At 39.0% G+C, this 19,869-nt stretch overlaps 1 protein-coding gene across 1 annotated transcript in view; it reads left to right on the top strand.

Annotated features, from left to right (window-relative positions):
- Positions 1–18,289, top strand: part of LOC139711631 (twitchin-like) — a 122,190-nt gene extending 103,901 nt beyond the window's left edge. The window contains exons 77-90 of the mRNA XM_071623491.1: positions 320–365; positions 1,129–1,200; positions 1,975–2,074; positions 2,767–2,884; positions 3,279–3,451; positions 4,345–4,384; positions 5,066–5,198; positions 5,871–6,054; positions 9,491–9,670; positions 11,684–11,833; positions 14,109–14,258; positions 14,992–15,150; positions 16,096–16,218; positions 16,752–18,289. Coding sequence (XP_071479592.1) covers positions 320–365; positions 1,129–1,200; positions 1,975–2,074; positions 2,767–2,884; positions 3,279–3,451; positions 4,345–4,384; positions 5,066–5,198; positions 5,871–6,054; positions 9,491–9,670; positions 11,684–11,833; positions 14,109–14,258; positions 14,992–15,150; positions 16,096–16,218; positions 16,752–16,993 — 1,870 coding nt within the window. The 3' untranslated portion in view covers positions 16,994–18,289. The remainder of the gene's footprint in view (positions 1–319; positions 366–1,128; positions 1,201–1,974; positions 2,075–2,766; positions 2,885–3,278; positions 3,452–4,344; positions 4,385–5,065; positions 5,199–5,870; positions 6,055–9,490; positions 9,671–11,683; positions 11,834–14,108; positions 14,259–14,991; positions 15,151–16,095; positions 16,219–16,751) is intronic.
- The last annotated feature ends 1,580 nt before the right edge of the window (positions 18,290–19,869 follow it).

The following is a 19,869-nucleotide window of genomic DNA, read 5'->3' on the forward strand; positions in this document are numbered from 1 at the left end:
ACAAATGAAAACAAAAATGAAATCACATAGCATTGTACCAGTTCACTATTCCTGTTTAGTTGCACATTCCCTTCAATAATTTCTGAGCTCTAGTTTTTCGAGGCTAATTAAGCATTACGCCATCCCACAAAGATTTGAGCGCTGTTGTGTCCTACTAATCATATTTCGGCGTCACGTCTATCCGTTACCTACACAATCCTTATTGTTGGCTTTCATGCGGAGTTTGCAAAGGGTCTTTGTTGTTCGATGCTATCCCCGCTATTCAGTGATAAGCTGTCCTCCTTCAAAACATTTTACGCTGCTCTTGATCTATTACTAGGGAGCGAATGGCTGCTCACGAAGCTCTGGAGCACCCCTGGCTGAAGGTAAGAACCAGATTAACCCTTTCAACCCTCGAAGAGTATAGGCACAATTTTCATCTTCTGCTGTTTCTGTGTTTTGTATTTATACACCTATAAAGTAAGTCATTCGTCTTAATGAGGCTTCTATCATTCTAGTGTCATTTATGTGTTAATTTCAATTTCAATCCCCACTTTTTTTCACGATCATAACATGACATATATTCTACAAATTCCTAGATATGTGCAGTATTATTAGGCAGGATTTTACTTTATACTATTCCTTTTTCCATTTATGTATCATACCATATTTTCTACGTATGATTAAGAAATTGTAAAAAAAAATCAATCCAAAATTTATTTTCGCACAGCATATACATGCCTGCATTTTGATTTTTCATCACATTAATTATATTCAAATGAAAGGTAACTTTTTGGCATTGGTTTTGCATGAATATCATACAATTTCTCTTTTATTTATTTCTTCTTCTTTTTTAGTTTTCTCTTTGAATCTACAAGAACACCTTTTAACAGTACAAGCAGTAGCATTGTTTATAGAGAAAAATTCATGGTCATGTAAACAAAACATTAGAAAGAGTTCATATCTACCGTAGATTCTCCTCCATCAGTTCAGTTTTATAGATTTTTGCTTTTCTTCACTGGCTTACCCCCGATCCCCTAAAGCTGAGTAGTATCTATACGAATTTGTGCTTTAGACTATGCCTGTGTACTTATGCATACCAAGTTCATTTAAATAACGCAGCAACACTCTTGTTTTCTCGTCCGACAGCCTGAATTCCGTGGAGGAGCAAAGAACATTTCTTGCGACAACCACGCCAGACTTCTGGGCGAAAAGTGGCTGGTGAGTGGTGTCATTCTTCTATGACCGTGTAGTCGACCTCTTGACACAGAATTTGATCATGGAACCCAAGTCAGATAAACACTATACGTACACCACATTAATAAAATGTTCTAGCGAAGGGAGATGATTACGTAGAGAAGGAACGTGTGACAGTGATTTTCTAGGAAATCTGAACGAGATGTAATACATGCATTGATTGTATCACAGCGTGAATATGTGTAGGTAATAGTATTTACTCTCTAAAGACGGAAGTACACCATTGATCCATTTGTTGTGTGTGCAATTTTGGTACTACTCGTCATTATCCACATGTAGCTGATACATCTAACCTTAGGAGACGCAAATCTTTTTCTCGAAGCGAATTTTGACAATTGCTTTGTGGCGTCTATCTATATAACACAACCAACATCATGATCGAGTATTATCGACACATGCAGGCAGTTCTTTTAAAGGGGGATAAGTAGTTAGCGCTTACTGACAATGGTAATCCAGTTTTAACCTTCTGTAAGTGCAGTGTTTAATCACAGGATTGTAGGGAATACGATATTGGTATGACAGAATATTTAGGTTTTTTACATTTTGATTTTTCTTTAACTGTGAATGTTACGATATCATACACGTAATTTTACTCTGTACGCATGGCACTGTTAGTCTGCAGATACTGTTATACTTTCATTTGATTTGCAATAAAACCGAAATTGAATTGAATTGAATTGAAACGATATGAAGCCGATCACCTGTCCAGTTAATAATGTAATCTAACCTTTTCTGCAGGAGGGAGAGCATAAGATCGGTCTGGGACGCATCGCAAACTTCGGAGCCCAGAGAAAGAGGAAACCCCTCAAGACAGATTTCACAGAAGATCTCTCCATCGGCAAGTATTCTCATTTCTTGACTCTTTCTTTTCTATTTCCTTTTTTGGCGGGAAAAGCTAGGAATCACAGAACTGAATCATAGATCTTCTTTTATCACCCCCATTATCAATCATTCTCTTCCTACTACTGAGCGATAGCAAATGCGGCTGTGTCAAGAGCTGTTACAGCACGAGGGAACATGATTCCTACTAGAAATCCCGCTAACCCTCCAACATTTGACATCTACAATAATTTGAAGAACTTTTCGCAAAACGAGCTAACCTATGATGCTTGTTAAGTTGAGATATTTGCGATCAAAGCTGCAAAAAAAAATGAAATGCTCAGAAAAAACCAGACGGGATATTTCAATCATATAACATCAAGAATATTCCTTGCTATGTTCCATGTGAGGTATGACTAGAAATATTGTATTTTGCTCTGTCTGATGATGGACTTACTTTCAATGTCTTAAAAATCTAGCATACCCAGTTTTGCGATGAAACTATTCATTCGTTGTATGATATTTATCCTGATGAATCAGACACTGACGATAGATTCAGAACAGATCATCACAGTCACAATGAGTTTGGAGGATCAATTGCCACCCTCTGGAGTAAATGTCTGATGAATAATTCTGAATTTTGGCTCGATGGTATCAACGTTTGTTGATGATGCTGACTTTGATTGTTTTGTCGAATTTCCTGATATCCAGACCGTAAGGAAGGCAAACCAAGGTTCCTCAAGAGACCAATAAACACCAGCGCCATGGAGGACAGAGATGTCAATATGACCTGTCAGGTGACCGGAGCCTCACCTCCTGTGATTACGTGGTACGTACAGCAGGCCAGAAGAAATACTTGGGTTTAATCTTACCATGTGCGCAATTGGGCAGTTACGCTGAAAGCCGCTTTACTGTTTCCATTGGTGTATGTCGTGGTCTTTCGTTTATGAGAAAGGATGTAATGCACTTAAATCGTGCATACTTTCTTTTTTCTCAGAAAGCGCTAGAAATAAAATCGAACACATTTTGAAAAGCATTTCCTTTAACGTCTTTGGACAAATTGAAGTGGTTAGAAATAGCCATAGGCCCTACTATCGACTATTGTGTGATGCCATATTTGCATATACAATGTTAATGAAATTGCTGAAAATCGATGTAATTGTACAAAAATATGCCATACAGAGAAATAAATCAATCAAGTCAAATAAAATCAAATGCAATAGGTGGAAGGACGGCAAGGAGCTGAAGCAGTCACTCAAGTTCAAGCAGAAGTTCGACAACTTCAACTTCGGCCTCCAGATCTCGGGCGCCAACCTGGACGACGCCGGCATATACACGGTGACGGCAACCAACTCGTTTGGCAAGGTTTCCTACGATGTCAATGTGGCCATCGAACGTGAGTGCACCTCTTTTACTGATTCCCTACGTCCGTAAATATATACTTTTCATCATTTCAGTCGCTCAATCAAATTGAAACAAAAGAAGAGAATGTACACTTTGCTTACGGACGAGTATGATGATAGACGAAACACACTCCAGCATGCAAGAGTGGTGAAAATCATGCTGCCACACCTATGGTATATTCGAACAAATGCCACCATGCGAGTGAATATATTCCAAAATATTTTATTTCAGCAGTGATAGATTCTGTCACTCAGAAAGCTTCACTGTTTCTTCAATGATAAATCTCAACTGAAGTTTCCACATAGCTAAAATGATATCAGAGACATTGAGTGCATGTAGGACCACGCATGCCATTTTTGTTCAAAGTGGATTTACCCGTTTTTTTCACACAGTGCATATATTGAAAACTATTTCACTTTCGTTATCTTAGCAACTATTGCAATGTATCGCTACTGTTAGTTTTTTTTTTTGCTATTATTGTTGTTTTCTCTGTACAATTGTATGCATTGATTTTATCACTTCAGAAAGTGAGATTTATGTTTTGTTATATATTGTGGGAAAAAAAACCGAATGAATATGAACTTGAACTTGAACTTGAACCCATTTGAAACGTTATCGAACAATGCCTTTAAAGTTCTCTAGCTGTTGTTGTTGTGGTAGTGGTGGTGGTGGTGATGAGGGTGATGATGGTCGTTGTCGTCGGTTTGGTTGTTTTGTGGGTCATTCACACGATTTAGATAGATCAAACTGTCAGAGGTGTGCCGTGGTTTGTGTCTATATTTTCGAGTATTACGTAGGTAACCCAAGTATTCGTTGCATATTGATTGCAAAACTTAGAGTGTTTACATAGGCATTGTTATCTATCTCTTTCTTTTCCTTCCACAGCCGATCCACTGAAGCACAAAGCCGCCCCGAGGAAGCCAAGGTAGGTTGTTCACGTGACCTCTATCGCTGATTTGATTGGACATTGAGATTTTGTCATCTTTTTTATTCATTATTCCTCCACATGAAGTAACGCATAAATATACTCAGTTATGAGGTTCAGTAGTTGAATATATGAGAACGATACCTCACGTGTCTGTCTCTCTCTACGTGTACACATGAAATATATGCCATATCAATTCACGTTCTCCTGGTCATTGATAAAGACGGTTACATTCTATGTTTAAGTTTCTCTAGATACCATAGCATTTTATCATGAATTTGTCCTCACTCATCAAAATGCAACCAATCACGTCAAAACTCTTCATGGCTTTTTTTAATGATCACTCGTCATACATTGTACCCTGATATCGAAACGTGATAATTGCCAATTGATTGATACTGGCTGATAATTGTCAAAATTGTTCCACAATCACGCTATGATGGAAGATACAAAATTTCAAATGGAAGTATAGCTATGCCTAAAGACAATCGATATGACAAGTTTTTGTTCAAGAATGTAGGCCGAATACTCGGTCATTTACTACCTCGATGCAAACTATCCCTTTTTTCACACGTGTTTAAGCGATAAAGCAATCGTTTCGATTTCTGTGTCATGTTTCCTATGTCATGTCGGAAGAAATGAGTTTTTAGAAGGGTGAATATTTTCTCATCGCTTCCGCAGGGACTTCAAGGCCGACCTGAACCTTGAGCCCGACAGCAGCCCGTGGTTCGAATTCAAGCTCCGGTCACGTATCATCCAAGAAAACTCTGCTTTCAAGCTCAGCTGTATCACCGCCGGCTACCCCGAGCCCAGGGTAAGTCCAGGCCTCCATTTGATCTATAGATGATGCAAGTCCATTTATCATGATCCCATTATAACCCATTCAACGTCTTCAAACCACTAGGTGGCGTCTTTTTTTTTTCTAGACATTATTAATCTGATACCCTAGACAAACTACATAATTCTTGCCATGTCGAAGTGTTGGCGTTGCAGGATCCGGCTGGCGGTGAATAGTTTCCACGCTAAGACATTTTAAGAAAAGAAAACTGTATTCGTTATGAATTCGGAGATAATGTCGAACCTGAAATTGGTTAAAGGTCTATCTCATTGTACTAATGAAGACACATAGCAACATACAGTTATTTATCAGTCTGTTATTCATCCAAATTTGTTCTTTTTGCCACCATATTAGCAATCCGTCATCTTCTGTGCACATCCTTCTCGTGACTGTGCTAATCTCTTTCCATCTTTTCCACTTTCCGTCTATCTATCTATCTATCCACCTATCTATCTATCAATCTATCTATCTATCTATCTATCTCTTTGTCTGCTTGTCGTTGATATACTGATTTTAATTATATAAATAAATAAATATATATATATATATATATATATATATATATATATATATACATATATATATATATCTTTCTCTCGTTATGTATTGTCCGGTTCACATCTACTCCTTAATCTGGTTTTATGTTAGGTGCAATGGTTCTACAACGGCGAGCTCATCCCCAAGGCGAGCCCAGACTACAAGCAGGAGTACACCTACCGCCTCGCCACCCTCGAACTCGACCGGGCCCTCATCGAGCACTCGGGTCGCTACGCCTGCGTGTGCGAGAACTCGTACGGCACGGGCGAGACGGAGTGCATCGTCAAGGTGCAAGGTAAAGAGCTGCCGATCCAGGCCGAGTACCCCGTGCTCGAGCACGAGGTCTTCCAGATTCGCCATTTCGTCGACGATAGATGGAAGGAGAACTTTCGCCTCAAACCTCGCAAATAATAGCGTGCATGAGAATATAAACAGAGTGTAGGAAAAGAAATGGAAAATCTCCAATTGGTGTCCTTGAGTAGTCAAATGCATGAAAAAGCTGAATGCCAATATCGGATTTCAATAGACACGTATTTCTCTGATTACTCCATTCAATGTTCTTTTTACCATTCTTTTTGAAGACCTAAAAACAAGCAATTTTATCTACATGCGCAGAGGCCTACCGATTTTTTTATGCGCATTTTAATATACTCAATATCAATACGCATACATTAATTGTTGTTATGTCGGGCAAGCCCTGGTTAATGATTTTGATTTACAGAAATATCCTGTGGAAAAGTAGCCTGAAAGTATAAATACAATTTGAATACGTCAGTAAAGCGGTCTATCAAAGGGCATGGATGTCACAGAATGTCCCTTTGCTGCGTTTAAATTTTCGTCCACTGCGTGAGGTCAGATAAACAAAATCATTTCTTTTAACGACTTCAATCCATGCATTTATTATTATCGATGCAACTACACACTGATGCAATTTGCCTTGTAATAGTCTGTAAATGTTTGGCTTTCTTGCAGTCCTTGAGAATTTTGCAATGCAAATCACCTTTTTTTTTTCTTTTGAGTTTGCTAGCGACATGAAAAGATAGGACGAATGTCATCAAAAGTATAAAACCATGCATGTGGACATGATAATTATATAATCATCGACATTTTTTACCCTGATGTGCCTTGTGAATTCATTCATCAAAATGATCCTGACGAAATTTTTGTAAAGTAAACTGTAACCGCTTTTTATATGATTTAGTGCATTTACGCAGATAAAGTTCCTAAAGGTCTTTAAGATACGAAGGGCTAACGTGTCTGGATACACGTACGGTTGTCGTATCAACAAGACAGGTGTAGAGTAGATGACCCGGATGTAAAATAAAGTGTGATAACATGAAACTTGCATGCAGTGCACACATATCATGTGAACAGTGTAGATCATTTTCTTTATTCCTGTCTCCAGCTATTGTATGTGTGTTTTGTCTCTTTCACGTATAGCATTTCTTACGCGCATTATCTTGCATAAAGCTTCTTTTCTTTTTTTTTCTTTTTTTTTCTCTCGCATCTTTACTGCCCTGTTACGTTTGCATGTCATCACAGGCTCGCTGCATGACAAAGCTGGTATCATGCACTTTCGCAATAACGCACATGTTACTTATCAACTTTTTTTCAGTTTAGGAAATACATTAATTAACATTACATTCCTTGGCAACTTTTGAATTCTTTCATTACAATTACAATCTCAAATTTTTATAAATCGTGTTGAAGCCAATAGAGAAGCACCAGTGGTCTCAAATAATAAATTCCATTTTACAACTCTTGTTATAACCATCACCTAGTTTTTCGAAATCCGTAATGTGCCAGTCTAAACGTGCTCTTCAAGACAGTGTAACACTCCAGTATTCAGTGCACGTTGGGACGTTGGGTGTTGAATCGTTAATGGTAAAGCAAAGACCATGTGAGCTTCTTTGACGCACAGTTTATTTACGTCCGCAGACAGGTATTTACATTTCACAGCGCTTAGTGTACGACATTATATAACACACTGGCGCATTTAAAGGGGCTGTACAGTACTGGTTGAGGTGGGGATTCATGTTTTATACATTCCTATTAAAATGAGATACAGTTTTGTAATGAGAAACCTCTTATGGAATATGAAAGAGCATGTGATTTTAAGAAGGATTCAACGTTTATTTGATGAAAATGACAGAGATATCCAAAAAGGTGATAATAATAAAAGGCGACAGGCCACAACTTTATTAGGATCTCTTTGTTTCACCTTGTTTTTGGATATCTCGGCCACTGCAAAACCGATTTTCATCAAATAAACTTTTGATACCCCCTTAGAATTGCATGCTCTTTGACATCTCATAGAGTGGTTTCTGAATATCTCGCAAAATGTTAAAAGCTAAATCCTCACCTCGACCAGAACTGTACACACCCTTTATTCCTCAGTTTCTTTGTTATTTCGTAAGCTGTTACAGTGTCTTCTGCTATAGTTTTCTGACTGTGCATGTACACGTGCCGTTGTTTCACTGCTTGCTGCTATTGAAAGTGATTTTTTTTCATGATCAAGTTTTGCATTGCTCGCGTAATCACCCGCTTCACCAGCCTCCACAATTGTTGATGCCTGATTTTTTTTTTTCATCCTGCACGAAGTATTTTTTTTTTTCATCTACATCAATTGATGCTGCCACTTACGGTGAGAATTCGCCTGTCCTTATTTCATTTCACTCCATTATACAATCATTATCTATATAGGCTTAGATCTACTGCACTCTAATTGCTGCACTCAGATGTTCATCATCATACATTTTCATCCCGCATTATAATTGTGATAACTTTGGTTATCAACAGAATGATATATTACCAGTTGAAATCCAAACTAAGATTGACTATATATAGCGTATTGCATCTGCAATTGAATCAAAAGAAATATATATATGCCCATCGGAGCCCTGCACCAATGGTAAAGGCGTGCTAAGAAGTTGGCATGATGATTTCCAATGTTATTTCAGATTTCCACTAACTTGCTAGCTGTATCATCTTCGTTACACATATAAGTAAGGTGGTCATCGCATTCCGTTCAGTTAACGCATGTCATTTTGTGATGAAGCTGTGGGCATGATGTTTTACTGAGCACTACAATGGATAGTTTGATTTCATTATTTCAGTTTTGGTTATTTTCTTAGCTTATGTTACATTTTTATCATTCATCGTTATATCAGGCAATAAGTGATTTACATTTGATGTGTTCTTCCCTCACAAGATAATAGAGGCATTAGCAGAGGGGGGAAAAATGTCTGTGTTTTTCCGTGCCCAGTACGTCTAACGACAACTGCCGCCTGTACATGTACTCTGTCGACATAAAAACAGGTTTCGTTTGCCTGATATGAAATGGTTTAAAACTCTCTTCTTCTTTTTTTTCGTTTACTGCAACGTCACCAGAAGGTAGAGTCGATTTTGTTAATTTTGTTTAACACCTTTAAATTGAAGAAAAACTGACTAACGATTGATATAAGGTCTTACATTTTGGTGAAAACTTTGGAGGCGGTGTCTTCATGTCATAGCCTTAACAATCTGAAGGCAATGATTCCTATGATTTAGGCAGTGGTTCCTATGCCATGTGCAATGGTTCCTATGCTATAGGCAATGGTTCCTATGTGCTATTGACAATGGTTCCTAGAAAGTGTTGATGTGATGAACGTTGGTGTGATAATGGGATGAAGCATATGTCTTTCTGAGTAGTATAATGTGATGTTTGCCTATTTTGACTTCCTGCTGGGCAGTACGAGACGCGAAGAAAACCCAGGAACATTTGGAAACCAGATCCTCTCGGAGGAAGCGAACCGAGATCGAAAGTGACGACTCGAGCTTCCGGGAGTACCGAAGCAGCCGGCACGAGGAATCGTCCGTGGTCGAGGAATCATCGAGCACGACACGGACGTCGAGGAGGGAAGAATCATCAGGTGAGGGCGTCCTCGCCAATAACGATTTCTCTCTCCAACTTTCTCTCCATCTCGTGTCCCCTTTCTCTTACTTGTTATCTATCTATCGCTCTTTTATCGCTCACTCTTTCTGTTTTTTCTCTCTATCTGATGCATAAGACATATAAGAATCGGAAGGTCGTTGACCTCAAAGTCATATCTAGCATTCTATTGTCAGGTCAAATTTTGAAGGGAATCCTCGGAAGGTATGCTTCCCCAAACGTGAAATAAATTGGACAACAGATTCCGATGTCTTTCCGTATGTAAAGCTTATCTCGGCCGTAGTATTTTTTATTATCCATTAATGAGTATTATCTGTTGGAGATTGCTTATCACGATTAAAGATAAACTCTTTACTGTATCATATTTTTGTTCATCCAAATTGTCATGAAGTTTCTATTTCACGTACTACCATCATCAACCAAATCGCAGTAGCAAATGTTTCTATACAAACTATAGAGGTCCTTGAAAACGTACGAGTAGGCGCATTAAATTTGCCGCTAACACGTCGATACTGTGGGTATAAGTATTTACTCGACAAGTATTCCATACGTGTTATCATACGTCCACTCCTGCACAGTCATACATTTCCCTCTTAGCTTTATACTCCGTCGATTTATTGGGCCTGATATCAATATCGATTTGCCGTTTTGGTGATCATGTGCGACGGTCAGCCGCTACCAGTCAGCAAGAGTTCTGGGAGTTGAGTTTAAAGAGACAGACACGGACGTGGATGATCCTGAAACAGGGAGGAGCGCCCTCTCTATCCAGGCTAATTCCATTTTTGTTAGAAGACGGAAGTCGTAGCGTCATCTTCGTCGGCAACGTTGAAAATCGAAGTCTAAGGTTTATTCAGAGCTTGTATAGAACAACACAATACGAGTAGTTGTTCCGTTGCACATTTTGTAATATACAGCACGTATGTCTCCTCATATGTTTTGATATTCTACTCTTTAGTCTGTCTGTTCCACTAGTAGCTCTTTTTTCTTTCTCCCGCGTCGCTTCTCTCTCCCGTCTCTTACTTTCTCTCTCTCTATGTTAATATTTTTTATATTATACTTCTCGATGCTTGATGCCTTTGCAAAATGGTTTGTAAAGTATAATGTCCTGATATTTTGCCTTTCTGTTAACACGTGGTTAATGTCTGTCATTGTCCTCGATGGTTTTAATTCATTTCTTTATTTCACTTCGAAATTATAATATATCCATGCAGGTTCACAATGAAAGATACTAATTGTGCGCAGCAGACAGTTTTAGTTAACTGAATTAATTCCCAAGGACAGAATATTTCATTACAAAAATTTGATCTTTCTCGCGTTTGTCAACATGATTGATTATCTTCCTGGACAAATCTTATGACAAGTAACGTTCCATATCTCGCTAAAGACATTGACGATGATGAAACGAAACGAAAATTCTTACCGCAGCTTGTGTTCTAGCGCAGTATCATGCCGATCAAATTTATTTTCTCTAGTGTATGCCGATGAAGGTTCTTCTTGTGCCTTTTCCATGTCATGTGTTCAAGTCTAGTTTGTATATTCCCATATCAATGTGGTTATATTCAGTATATCGACATACATTTAAAGAAATAATTGATAGATCGTGAATATGTGTATATATACATAGCTTACAACTGTTTTGTAATACATCGCATCATAATTACATACGACTTTTCCAGTTTGATCATTGTAATCGAATTTTTTAAACAATCACTTTGTGAACAAAAGTACTGATTGTTCGCGTAACACAAAATATCAATATGTATTTCAATTAACGCCTGTAAATTTTGAACTGACCGATATGTGTGATTAAGAACACAAGAAGGGAAAGACTTCAAGACATGCTAAGGTGAGACTGTGGGTGAAATGTATTAATCGATCTTCCACGAAGCATCCTGATGTTTTGCTTTTGTTGTCGAGATACTTAATGTGTAAAATATCTAAAGTAAACATAAGATACGGCGTATAAATATCCTGACATGCAAACATTGTACAGTGGAGACATCCGCCAGTCAGTCGTCGAAAAAGCAGCAGGAAGAGGAGGAGGTGATCGACATCGACCTCGATGCTCCCGAGACCGAGAAAGCTGCGCTCATGATCCAGGCCGGCTTCCGAGGACTTAAGTCAAGAAAGGCGAAGAGCTCAGGTTGGATGAGAAAACCAAAACAGTCTTGCTCACGTGCCTTACGCGGGAGACCGTTCCGATATGTTTTCATGTCGTCTTGCTCCGTGAAATGATTGACCAGTAGTCTAGATGAGTGTGTGTTCATAGTATGACGTGGCGTGATTGTTTCGCACCTGTGTTTTTTTGTTGACGTTCCTCTGTCTTGCCAGAAGTGATAAACTCGCACACCACATAGCGGGACTCACTGCCTGCACCCTGCCAGCACTATACTCTCCCTTGACGTGAAAGCGCAATAATGTTGCCACGGCAACGTGATGTAATTTTTTGTCTCTGAGAACCGCCCTTTACTAGTACATGTATATTATGTGACCGTATAATCTGTCAATCGTTTCAAACTTGAATCCATGTTTCAATGTGAGCCTTGAAGTGTCTGTTATAACGTTGTTCTAGATACTTTTATACATCAGCTATCTCTGTGTCTTACAGTCGACAAAACTACATTGATTCTTCTCCTATTGTTTGAATTTAAGTTCTGTCATATCTATTCTACAAATGAGAAGTCGAATCACTCCTGTTGCTATAGTCTTAGGAACAACAACCAAAAATATATATTCATGAGATGCTAACTGTTAATTTTTTAATATACGCCTACATGTATCCGGAACAATTCAAAGATGTTGAAATTCAATTTGAAAATGTGCACCTCTAAGAAGGTCTTACGAAGAAAGTTTGAAACGCACAACGGGCGTGAGTGTGAATGTGACGTTAACGAAAGGAATATTGTTGAAGCACTATTATTGTCTTGTTGTTGGAAGTTATTTCTTATTTGCACGAGCACCCTGTATACAGACCATTCCTGTAGCTATTCCAGAAAGAATAGATTGCATACCTACACACGACCCCTATCCCCCAAGAAAATGAATAGATGGTAGATAAACGAAACGAAAACACGTCATATTTCTATCAGCAAACTCTGTACCACACCTCCCCATTCCTCGCTGTCACGAACACGAGATGATCAACTTTTTCCTACAATTTAACCACTTAGAGGCGTATATCATGTGAGTGCGCAAGAATGGAGAATAATCGCGGTGGCGTCTGACAATTATATATCCCATACTTCATGGGGGGCATTTCATAAAGCGTTTCGTCCGACAAATTTTCGGACAAATTTGCGCTCAGCAATCAAATGCAAGGATTTCTGCAGCTTATAACAGTTTGTCATTAAAAAGAAAAAAAATCTGACCTAAAGCTTCATGAAATGCCCCCAGATGTAATTTGCATGAACAGACATTCTGTTTCAGTTTGATGTTATTGATGTTCTTGTTGATGTATAATACTTATGTTTGAGGTGGTTAATAATTGAAATATTTACTCCGTTCTGTGCTCTCTTGTGATAACAAAAACAGATGACGTCTTTCAAATATCTTGGAACGTTGTTAAAATGAACACAATCTGTGTAACGTAGATATATGTTTTCGTCACACTATCTGAGAACATTGTCTGTTCAACGCGTCAATTCATGTTCTTGTCAATGACAATTTATTGGTTCCTTTATATTTAGAAGATTTAATATAGTTCTGTTACTGATTGTGTATCCTTTCTCTCATGCACCATGAATAATTGTTTATGTATGAAAGGTTTGTATCTGACTTATTCGTCCCGTGTTGTTTCGTTGGAAGTAAATGCATTGTACTCTACTGATGTGGAATACCACACCAAGAAAGATTCAATTTTGCCTTTAAGGCAAAGAATCAGAATTCATGAAGTACTAGTAAAGAGAATACTCTAGGAAGCTGTATTCGCACGTGCAATGATTATGCCATACAAAAACATCAGGTTTTCTTGCGATTGGCTTAGAGATTAATTAATTTGCAGGACTGCTAGTTGTTTGCTTTGTGATTTCGTAAACTAAATAATATCAGCTGATGATGCACGTTGTCACAAATACATGCCACAGGTCAGATTACATGCAGTCGTCTAAAAAAAAAAAGACATAACAATGATTCTGTTTCGATACGACTGTCTTACACTAAGTCCAGATTTTATCGTATGTTGATTTATAGCTCATAATTAAAGAGGTCAACATTTTTGAAGACTAGAAAACCATTTTAAATATCAACGCATATTTTCCAAGTTGTTATGTCCGTATGTGTATATCAAAGAAATACAAATAAGCAAATGCCCACAATTTTACCTTAAATTGTAGAACCCCATGTGATATATGGCAGCAAACCATGTGTGAAAAAAAAAAGTAACGTATGAACATGATTGTCGTCTGCTTGACTTCCGCTAGGCGCCACGACCAAGGAGGCGGTCTCCGAGCAGCGATCGGAATCCTACGAGAGCAAGAAGATGGACATCGTCGACGGGGAAGCCAAGGGCGAGGTCTCAGCCGGCTACGACACCATGGAAGCACACAGGGAGACCGTGCAAGAGGGAGGCGGTACGTACGATGATATGGACGTCGATGCGCTCCATAGGGTGTTGATCGCGGGTGATAAAAGGGATCGCTAGTGTGTTTAAAAGTTACTGAGGTGGTTATATAGTAGCGGTGGAGTACTTTTTGATACACATCACATACATATTATACCTTGTGTGTTTGCCTCGTATTACCAGTACACAATGTATCCTTCCAACGATGCGTTTCAGCACTACGATGCTTGATAACCTATTTTCCAGAAGGTTTTAGAGCACGTGACAGGGACCGCGGAACGCCCCCTTCCCTCATCACCCCCTCACCCTTTCCCTCTCCGATGTGAAGAATCGGGGGAGAGACTTCGAAACTTATGGGTATTATCGTATTCCGATGTGGTTTTTTTTTTTCTGCTCTTTAAAGAGCCAAGAGGATGCGGGGTAGGTAGGCTGGTCTGCAGTCCATTCCCGGCCGTTCTGCTGCCCCTGTATGACGAACAAAATATGGGAGCAAAATAAGACAGCAACAGATGTCATTACTTCGTCTACTAATGTTTGGTGCCATCGGAAGTACCAACATTATCTCTTGCATACTTACATGTCACGGAATTAGACATCCATGGTGGAGAATTTATATGACTCTTTCGTATACATTTTCACATCATTGTTACATGAATACTGACATGTTGTACTATACTGTTTGAGGCCAAAACATCGTTTAAATTCTTCCTGTTTTTGTTGGTAATGTAACTCTGCCGCCGCAGAGCCGGCTCAGACGACGGGAGAGGTCTCGGTGTCGCAGGGCGAGATGCAGGCTGAGATGGCCGTCGACCTGCAGGATCCAGGTGCAGCGGTGAGCATGTCGGCTGATCGTGCCGAGTCGGCCGGTACCGTCGCGATCACCGATGAAGGAGCGTATGACGGTGAGTACATGGGGGCGCCCTTTCATTGAGTACTCTTTCGTCTAAAACTGCAGCAGTACACTAGATCTGCGACGCGAACGCTAAGACGACGCAGCCTCCGTGTTGGACCATGGAAACAGCTGTCTCGCGCGTGCGCAGAACACCATTTTTTTTTTTTTCAGAATTAACGTTGTCTTAACGTTTACGTTCCAAATCCAAAGCTCGCTGTTGTATCTACGTTTAGAACCGACACCTGCAAGTAATATGCCACAGACGTTGATAAGGACGAGAACGAAAAATAGGAAATCAAAAATTACAATATTATAGAGTATTTTAGCATCCAAGTAAACCTGCTTGTTGTCAGTCCCGATCTACGTACTCTTCCACTTTTTTATCTCTCTCTCTCCTGCTACAACTCCTTCCAGTGAAAGTTGAGGGAAGACCGCGATTTCACCTCTCAAAAACACATCGAATCCTTCTAAATCCACAGGGAAGCATGTCTAACCTCCATTATTTTATGGCGTGTAATGTTCAGTGATTCACTCGATTTAACCACAGCTAAATAGTTTGTTATGAAGCTTGGATTAGATTATTGTTTCTTTTGAAGGAAATTTTCAGATGTATCTTGTATCTTTGATACAGTGAGAAAGTGATGGAGCTCGAAATACGATCATGGGTTTTAGACCCATAGTCACTGCGCCTAGCCATGCAAAAGACGCGAAGTCTGAAGAACATTGACGAAACGGGCCTTAGACTGAAATCGCAATGGTTTTTTAACAGACTAGTCAAAATCATGACGCACAAATATTTCCGTTTGGAATAAGCATTGTCTTTCATTTTCAACATGTTCAATGGACGCTGAAAAAAAAAATAATATATAGTGCTTCTATTCATCTATCAGTGTCTATTCTTCTATTCATCTTTGGGTGTATATTATAAAGAGATTGTATCTTTTTTTAATAACAGCTGCGACGTCCGCCCCACCTGGCTACCAAGGTCCAGTGGTCGTCAAGCGGCCAGAGTCTCAAAACATCGAGGAGGGTCAAGCGGCTACCTTCACCTGTGAGCTGGCCGAACCAGCCGAGTCTGGTGAGTAGACTAGAGATGGACGGTTAACCCTTTCTATGCCAGTGACTCGAATGCACACAAATTTCACACACATGTCGTATGGACTGGAATTTAATGTGGCAAGTAGGGGGTTAATGCATGGGGCTACTCTGTAGTAGCTCCATGGTTAATGCGTGAAGGGTAATTCTTTACCTCGTTCGGTTATGCGTGGAGAAACAACAAAACAGAGCTAATAAGGCTATCTCTCCTTTTTTTTGGGGGGGGGTGTCACTATTTGATGTATTCTAAACTCCATTACTTTGGAAGAAACTAGTTCTATTCCTATTTTCCCGCGCAAATGAGACAGAGAGTTGAGCTATTTCATCAACTGACTATAGGAAGACGGGAGAATGTTGAGCGTTAAGTGTTGGTTTTCATAGATACATCAGTGTACACTTTCAAACAATATTGGCAAACAGAGAATAATCATAATGTATTTCAATTTCAGTCGAATATATAATAATCCTTCACAAGTGTCGCTTTTGTGTTCTTGCATTATATCACCTTACCTGCAGTCTCGTGGGTTTTCAACGGCAACGAAATCGAGGACGGCGGTCGCTTCAAGGTGTGGGCGGAAGGCGTCAACTGCAACATGAGTATTCCCGTGGCACTCTCAATCGACTCCGGCACCTACGAGCTGCGGGTGCGCAACGAGCACGGCGAGTGTTCCACCACGTTCTCGCTCAACATCACCGCGTCGGCTGAAGTCCCGGTCGAAGAGATCGACGTCCAAGCCCTGATTGACTCGGTCCAGTGAAACTCATACGAAACTCTCGAACCAGGACTCTCGGGGAAAACGAGGGATTTAACAGAAAAATAAGCGCATCACACCCTAAAAACAAAAAGCGACATGACGAAACTCCAGAGCATAATTTTCTAATTTGAACGTAGAGAAACCATGACTTGGAAACGGGCTTCTCGTGTATAGATTATAGACTGCCATAGTGTGACGCATAGAGACAGCCAGTAGAATTATTTTGTTGTTTGTCTTTTCACAAAACCTTTAGATCTATTTTGATTTCATCTTCTTTCTGAATTTGTCAATGTGCTTCCACTTACAACAGTAAAATGTGTGTATCTTTTTTTTTTCTAAAACGGATTAATGTTTATTAGAGTAGTGGTAGAGATTAACGTTATGATACAAAGTTTATAAAGAGTATATCGATACAAAAAAAAAGTAGAAAGTCATGCAAGATTTTGTCGCAATGTGGATGTATGCTTTAGTCTACACTGGCTGTCGCCAAATACCACACACTTATAAATGGAGCTGTAGCTGGCCATAATCTGCCCTCTTAGTCTTCTGAAGAGCAGTTATCAATATCGAAGACAAGAAATGAAATTGTTTATTTATTGAGACGTGACCGCCTGGCAAGATGTACATAGATGACTTGTATGCATGCTTCGTCATCGCTCTGTGTTTTATATATAACGACTTCTCTTTTGCGTGGAAGTCTTTCTTCTTCGCATAAGATTAAAGACGAAATGTGATTTGGTTGTGTGAAAATTGATGCAGTCTGACCGAAGTGAGATCCGACGTATTTGTTCTTTCTTTGTTCACAAAAACAGGGGGTCGATGCGCAATTGTCTTACAAACTTAACTGGGCGACAACAGCGCCCTCTGAATGTGAGTGAATTACTGTGCTGTACCTGGCGGCCTCACAGAAATAAATCACCCGTGCAAATCTAGCGTTCTGATGTTATTGCGAGCACGCATGGACGTTGTATACTTTCGCAAGTAGATCGATTTACATCGCAGTGGACGGATCTCGCTTCCTTTTCTTTGTATCCAACAGATTATTTTACATTTGTATAAATGTATTCATGGTTATCCCTGAGGGGTAACACTCGGATACCTGATTGATAAAAATGATTATATATGAGTGCAATTACAGTAAGTTAGTGGTGAATTTCTTATGTTCTTTTTTTTTTTCTTTCGGCATACTTTGCTTGCCTTTAAATGTCTTGCCAAGCTCCGTCGATGACAGAATTCATTGCTGTGGTATTAACGTAGAGGGCAGTAGTCAGCAATAAACCATGTGCAGACGACAAAGGAACCGCCATCTTGTGTGAAATGAGAATGTTTTGTCGAGTGTCATTGCTTACCACGGACATGAAAACGTGAATCTCTCGTTCCCTCTTATCTCTCCTTTTTTTCTCTCCCTCTCTCTTTCTCTGTCTATCTATCCAGCTATCTATCTATCCTACCTATCTACTACCTATCTTTCCATCTTTCTATTTTGTCCATATTTCTATCTATCCATCTACAGTACATATCTATCTATCTCTTTTTATCTTCATATTTATCCATCCATCTACCTATCTATATATCCATTTATCTTTTCATCCATCTACCTATCTATATATCCATTTATCTTTTCATCCATCTACCTGTCTATATATCCATTTATCTATCCATCTATCTACCTGTCTATATATCCATTTATCTATCCATCTATCTGCACATCCATTTATCTATCCATCTATTTACACATCCATTTATCTACCTATCTATCCATCTGTCTCTCTATCTTTTTCTTTTCCATCTATCTCTCCCCCTTACTCTCCACCTTCTCTGTCCCTACCTCACTCTATCTTCATCATCCTTTACTGAGGGGTTGTTTGTTTTTGTGTGAGTGAAACACCACCCAAGGCTTGAATTAACTTTAAACAAAACACTGTGAAATCAAACGTACAGAATAATGAACAAATCCTCAAAATTCGACGAAAACATAGGAATGCTGTGGGCTTTTTAAGGTGTCATATGTTTTGAAAGACAAAGTGGTGTAAGTTACAATCAAAAATGCAAATTAGGTGAGGTGATTGAGAGTGCTTGGGTCTCAGTTTATGTGTGTATGTGGGTGGGTAGATGGATTTACTGGTATGCATGTGTGTTGTGTAGTGTGTTAACTAAGCCTGCAATTTATACATTTTTGAGATTCATGCACACACATACCATATAAATTAGCAACATATTTTTTCTTCTCAATCTACCCAACCCCCCCCCCCCCAAAAAAAAAACACACAAACAAACAAACAAACATACAAAGAGAAAATGTTAACATACAAATTTCAATCAACAAATTTCTTGGGAGATCAATACAGTCTTGGTTTAATTGCATAAAACCAAAGTATGTAAAAATTCATGTTCCACATACAACTTCAATGAAATATTGCAGACAAGGCATAATCATTTTCATCTCTTTAGTTGAATGAAAAAAAAAAACAATAAATGCATAAGACACACAAAACTAAAATACTGGTAGCAAGATTGCTTCATGCATTGTGATCATCCTAAAATATACACATATCCTCAGATCTCACACTGCTATGTAAACAAAGGCTTTTACTCCCCTGGATGACCAATGTCTGTGTGTAACATATTACAAGTACCTAGAAATTTGGCAAGGTGAAAACATCCTTATACAAATACGGTATAAGATCATAAGATTAAGATTGTGTACATATAGGCTCCTGAATAAACGTCGGTTTCTTCCAATTTCATATTTAAGCTACTCAGATTCATTTACTTCATCACACAAGATGATTCATTAAAGGGTGTGTATAGTTCTGGTTGAGGTGAGGATTTAGCTTTTAACGTTTTGTGAGATATTCAGAAACCACTCTATGAGATGT

This window comes from Diadema antillarum, unplaced genomic scaffold (assembly GCF_040938485.1).
Source record: "Diadema antillarum isolate AM-2024a unplaced genomic scaffold, OU_Dant_1.0 seq00001676_RagTag, whole genome shotgun sequence".
Taxonomy (NCBI): Eukaryota; Metazoa; Echinodermata; class Echinoidea; order Diadematoida; family Diadematidae; genus Diadema; species Diadema antillarum.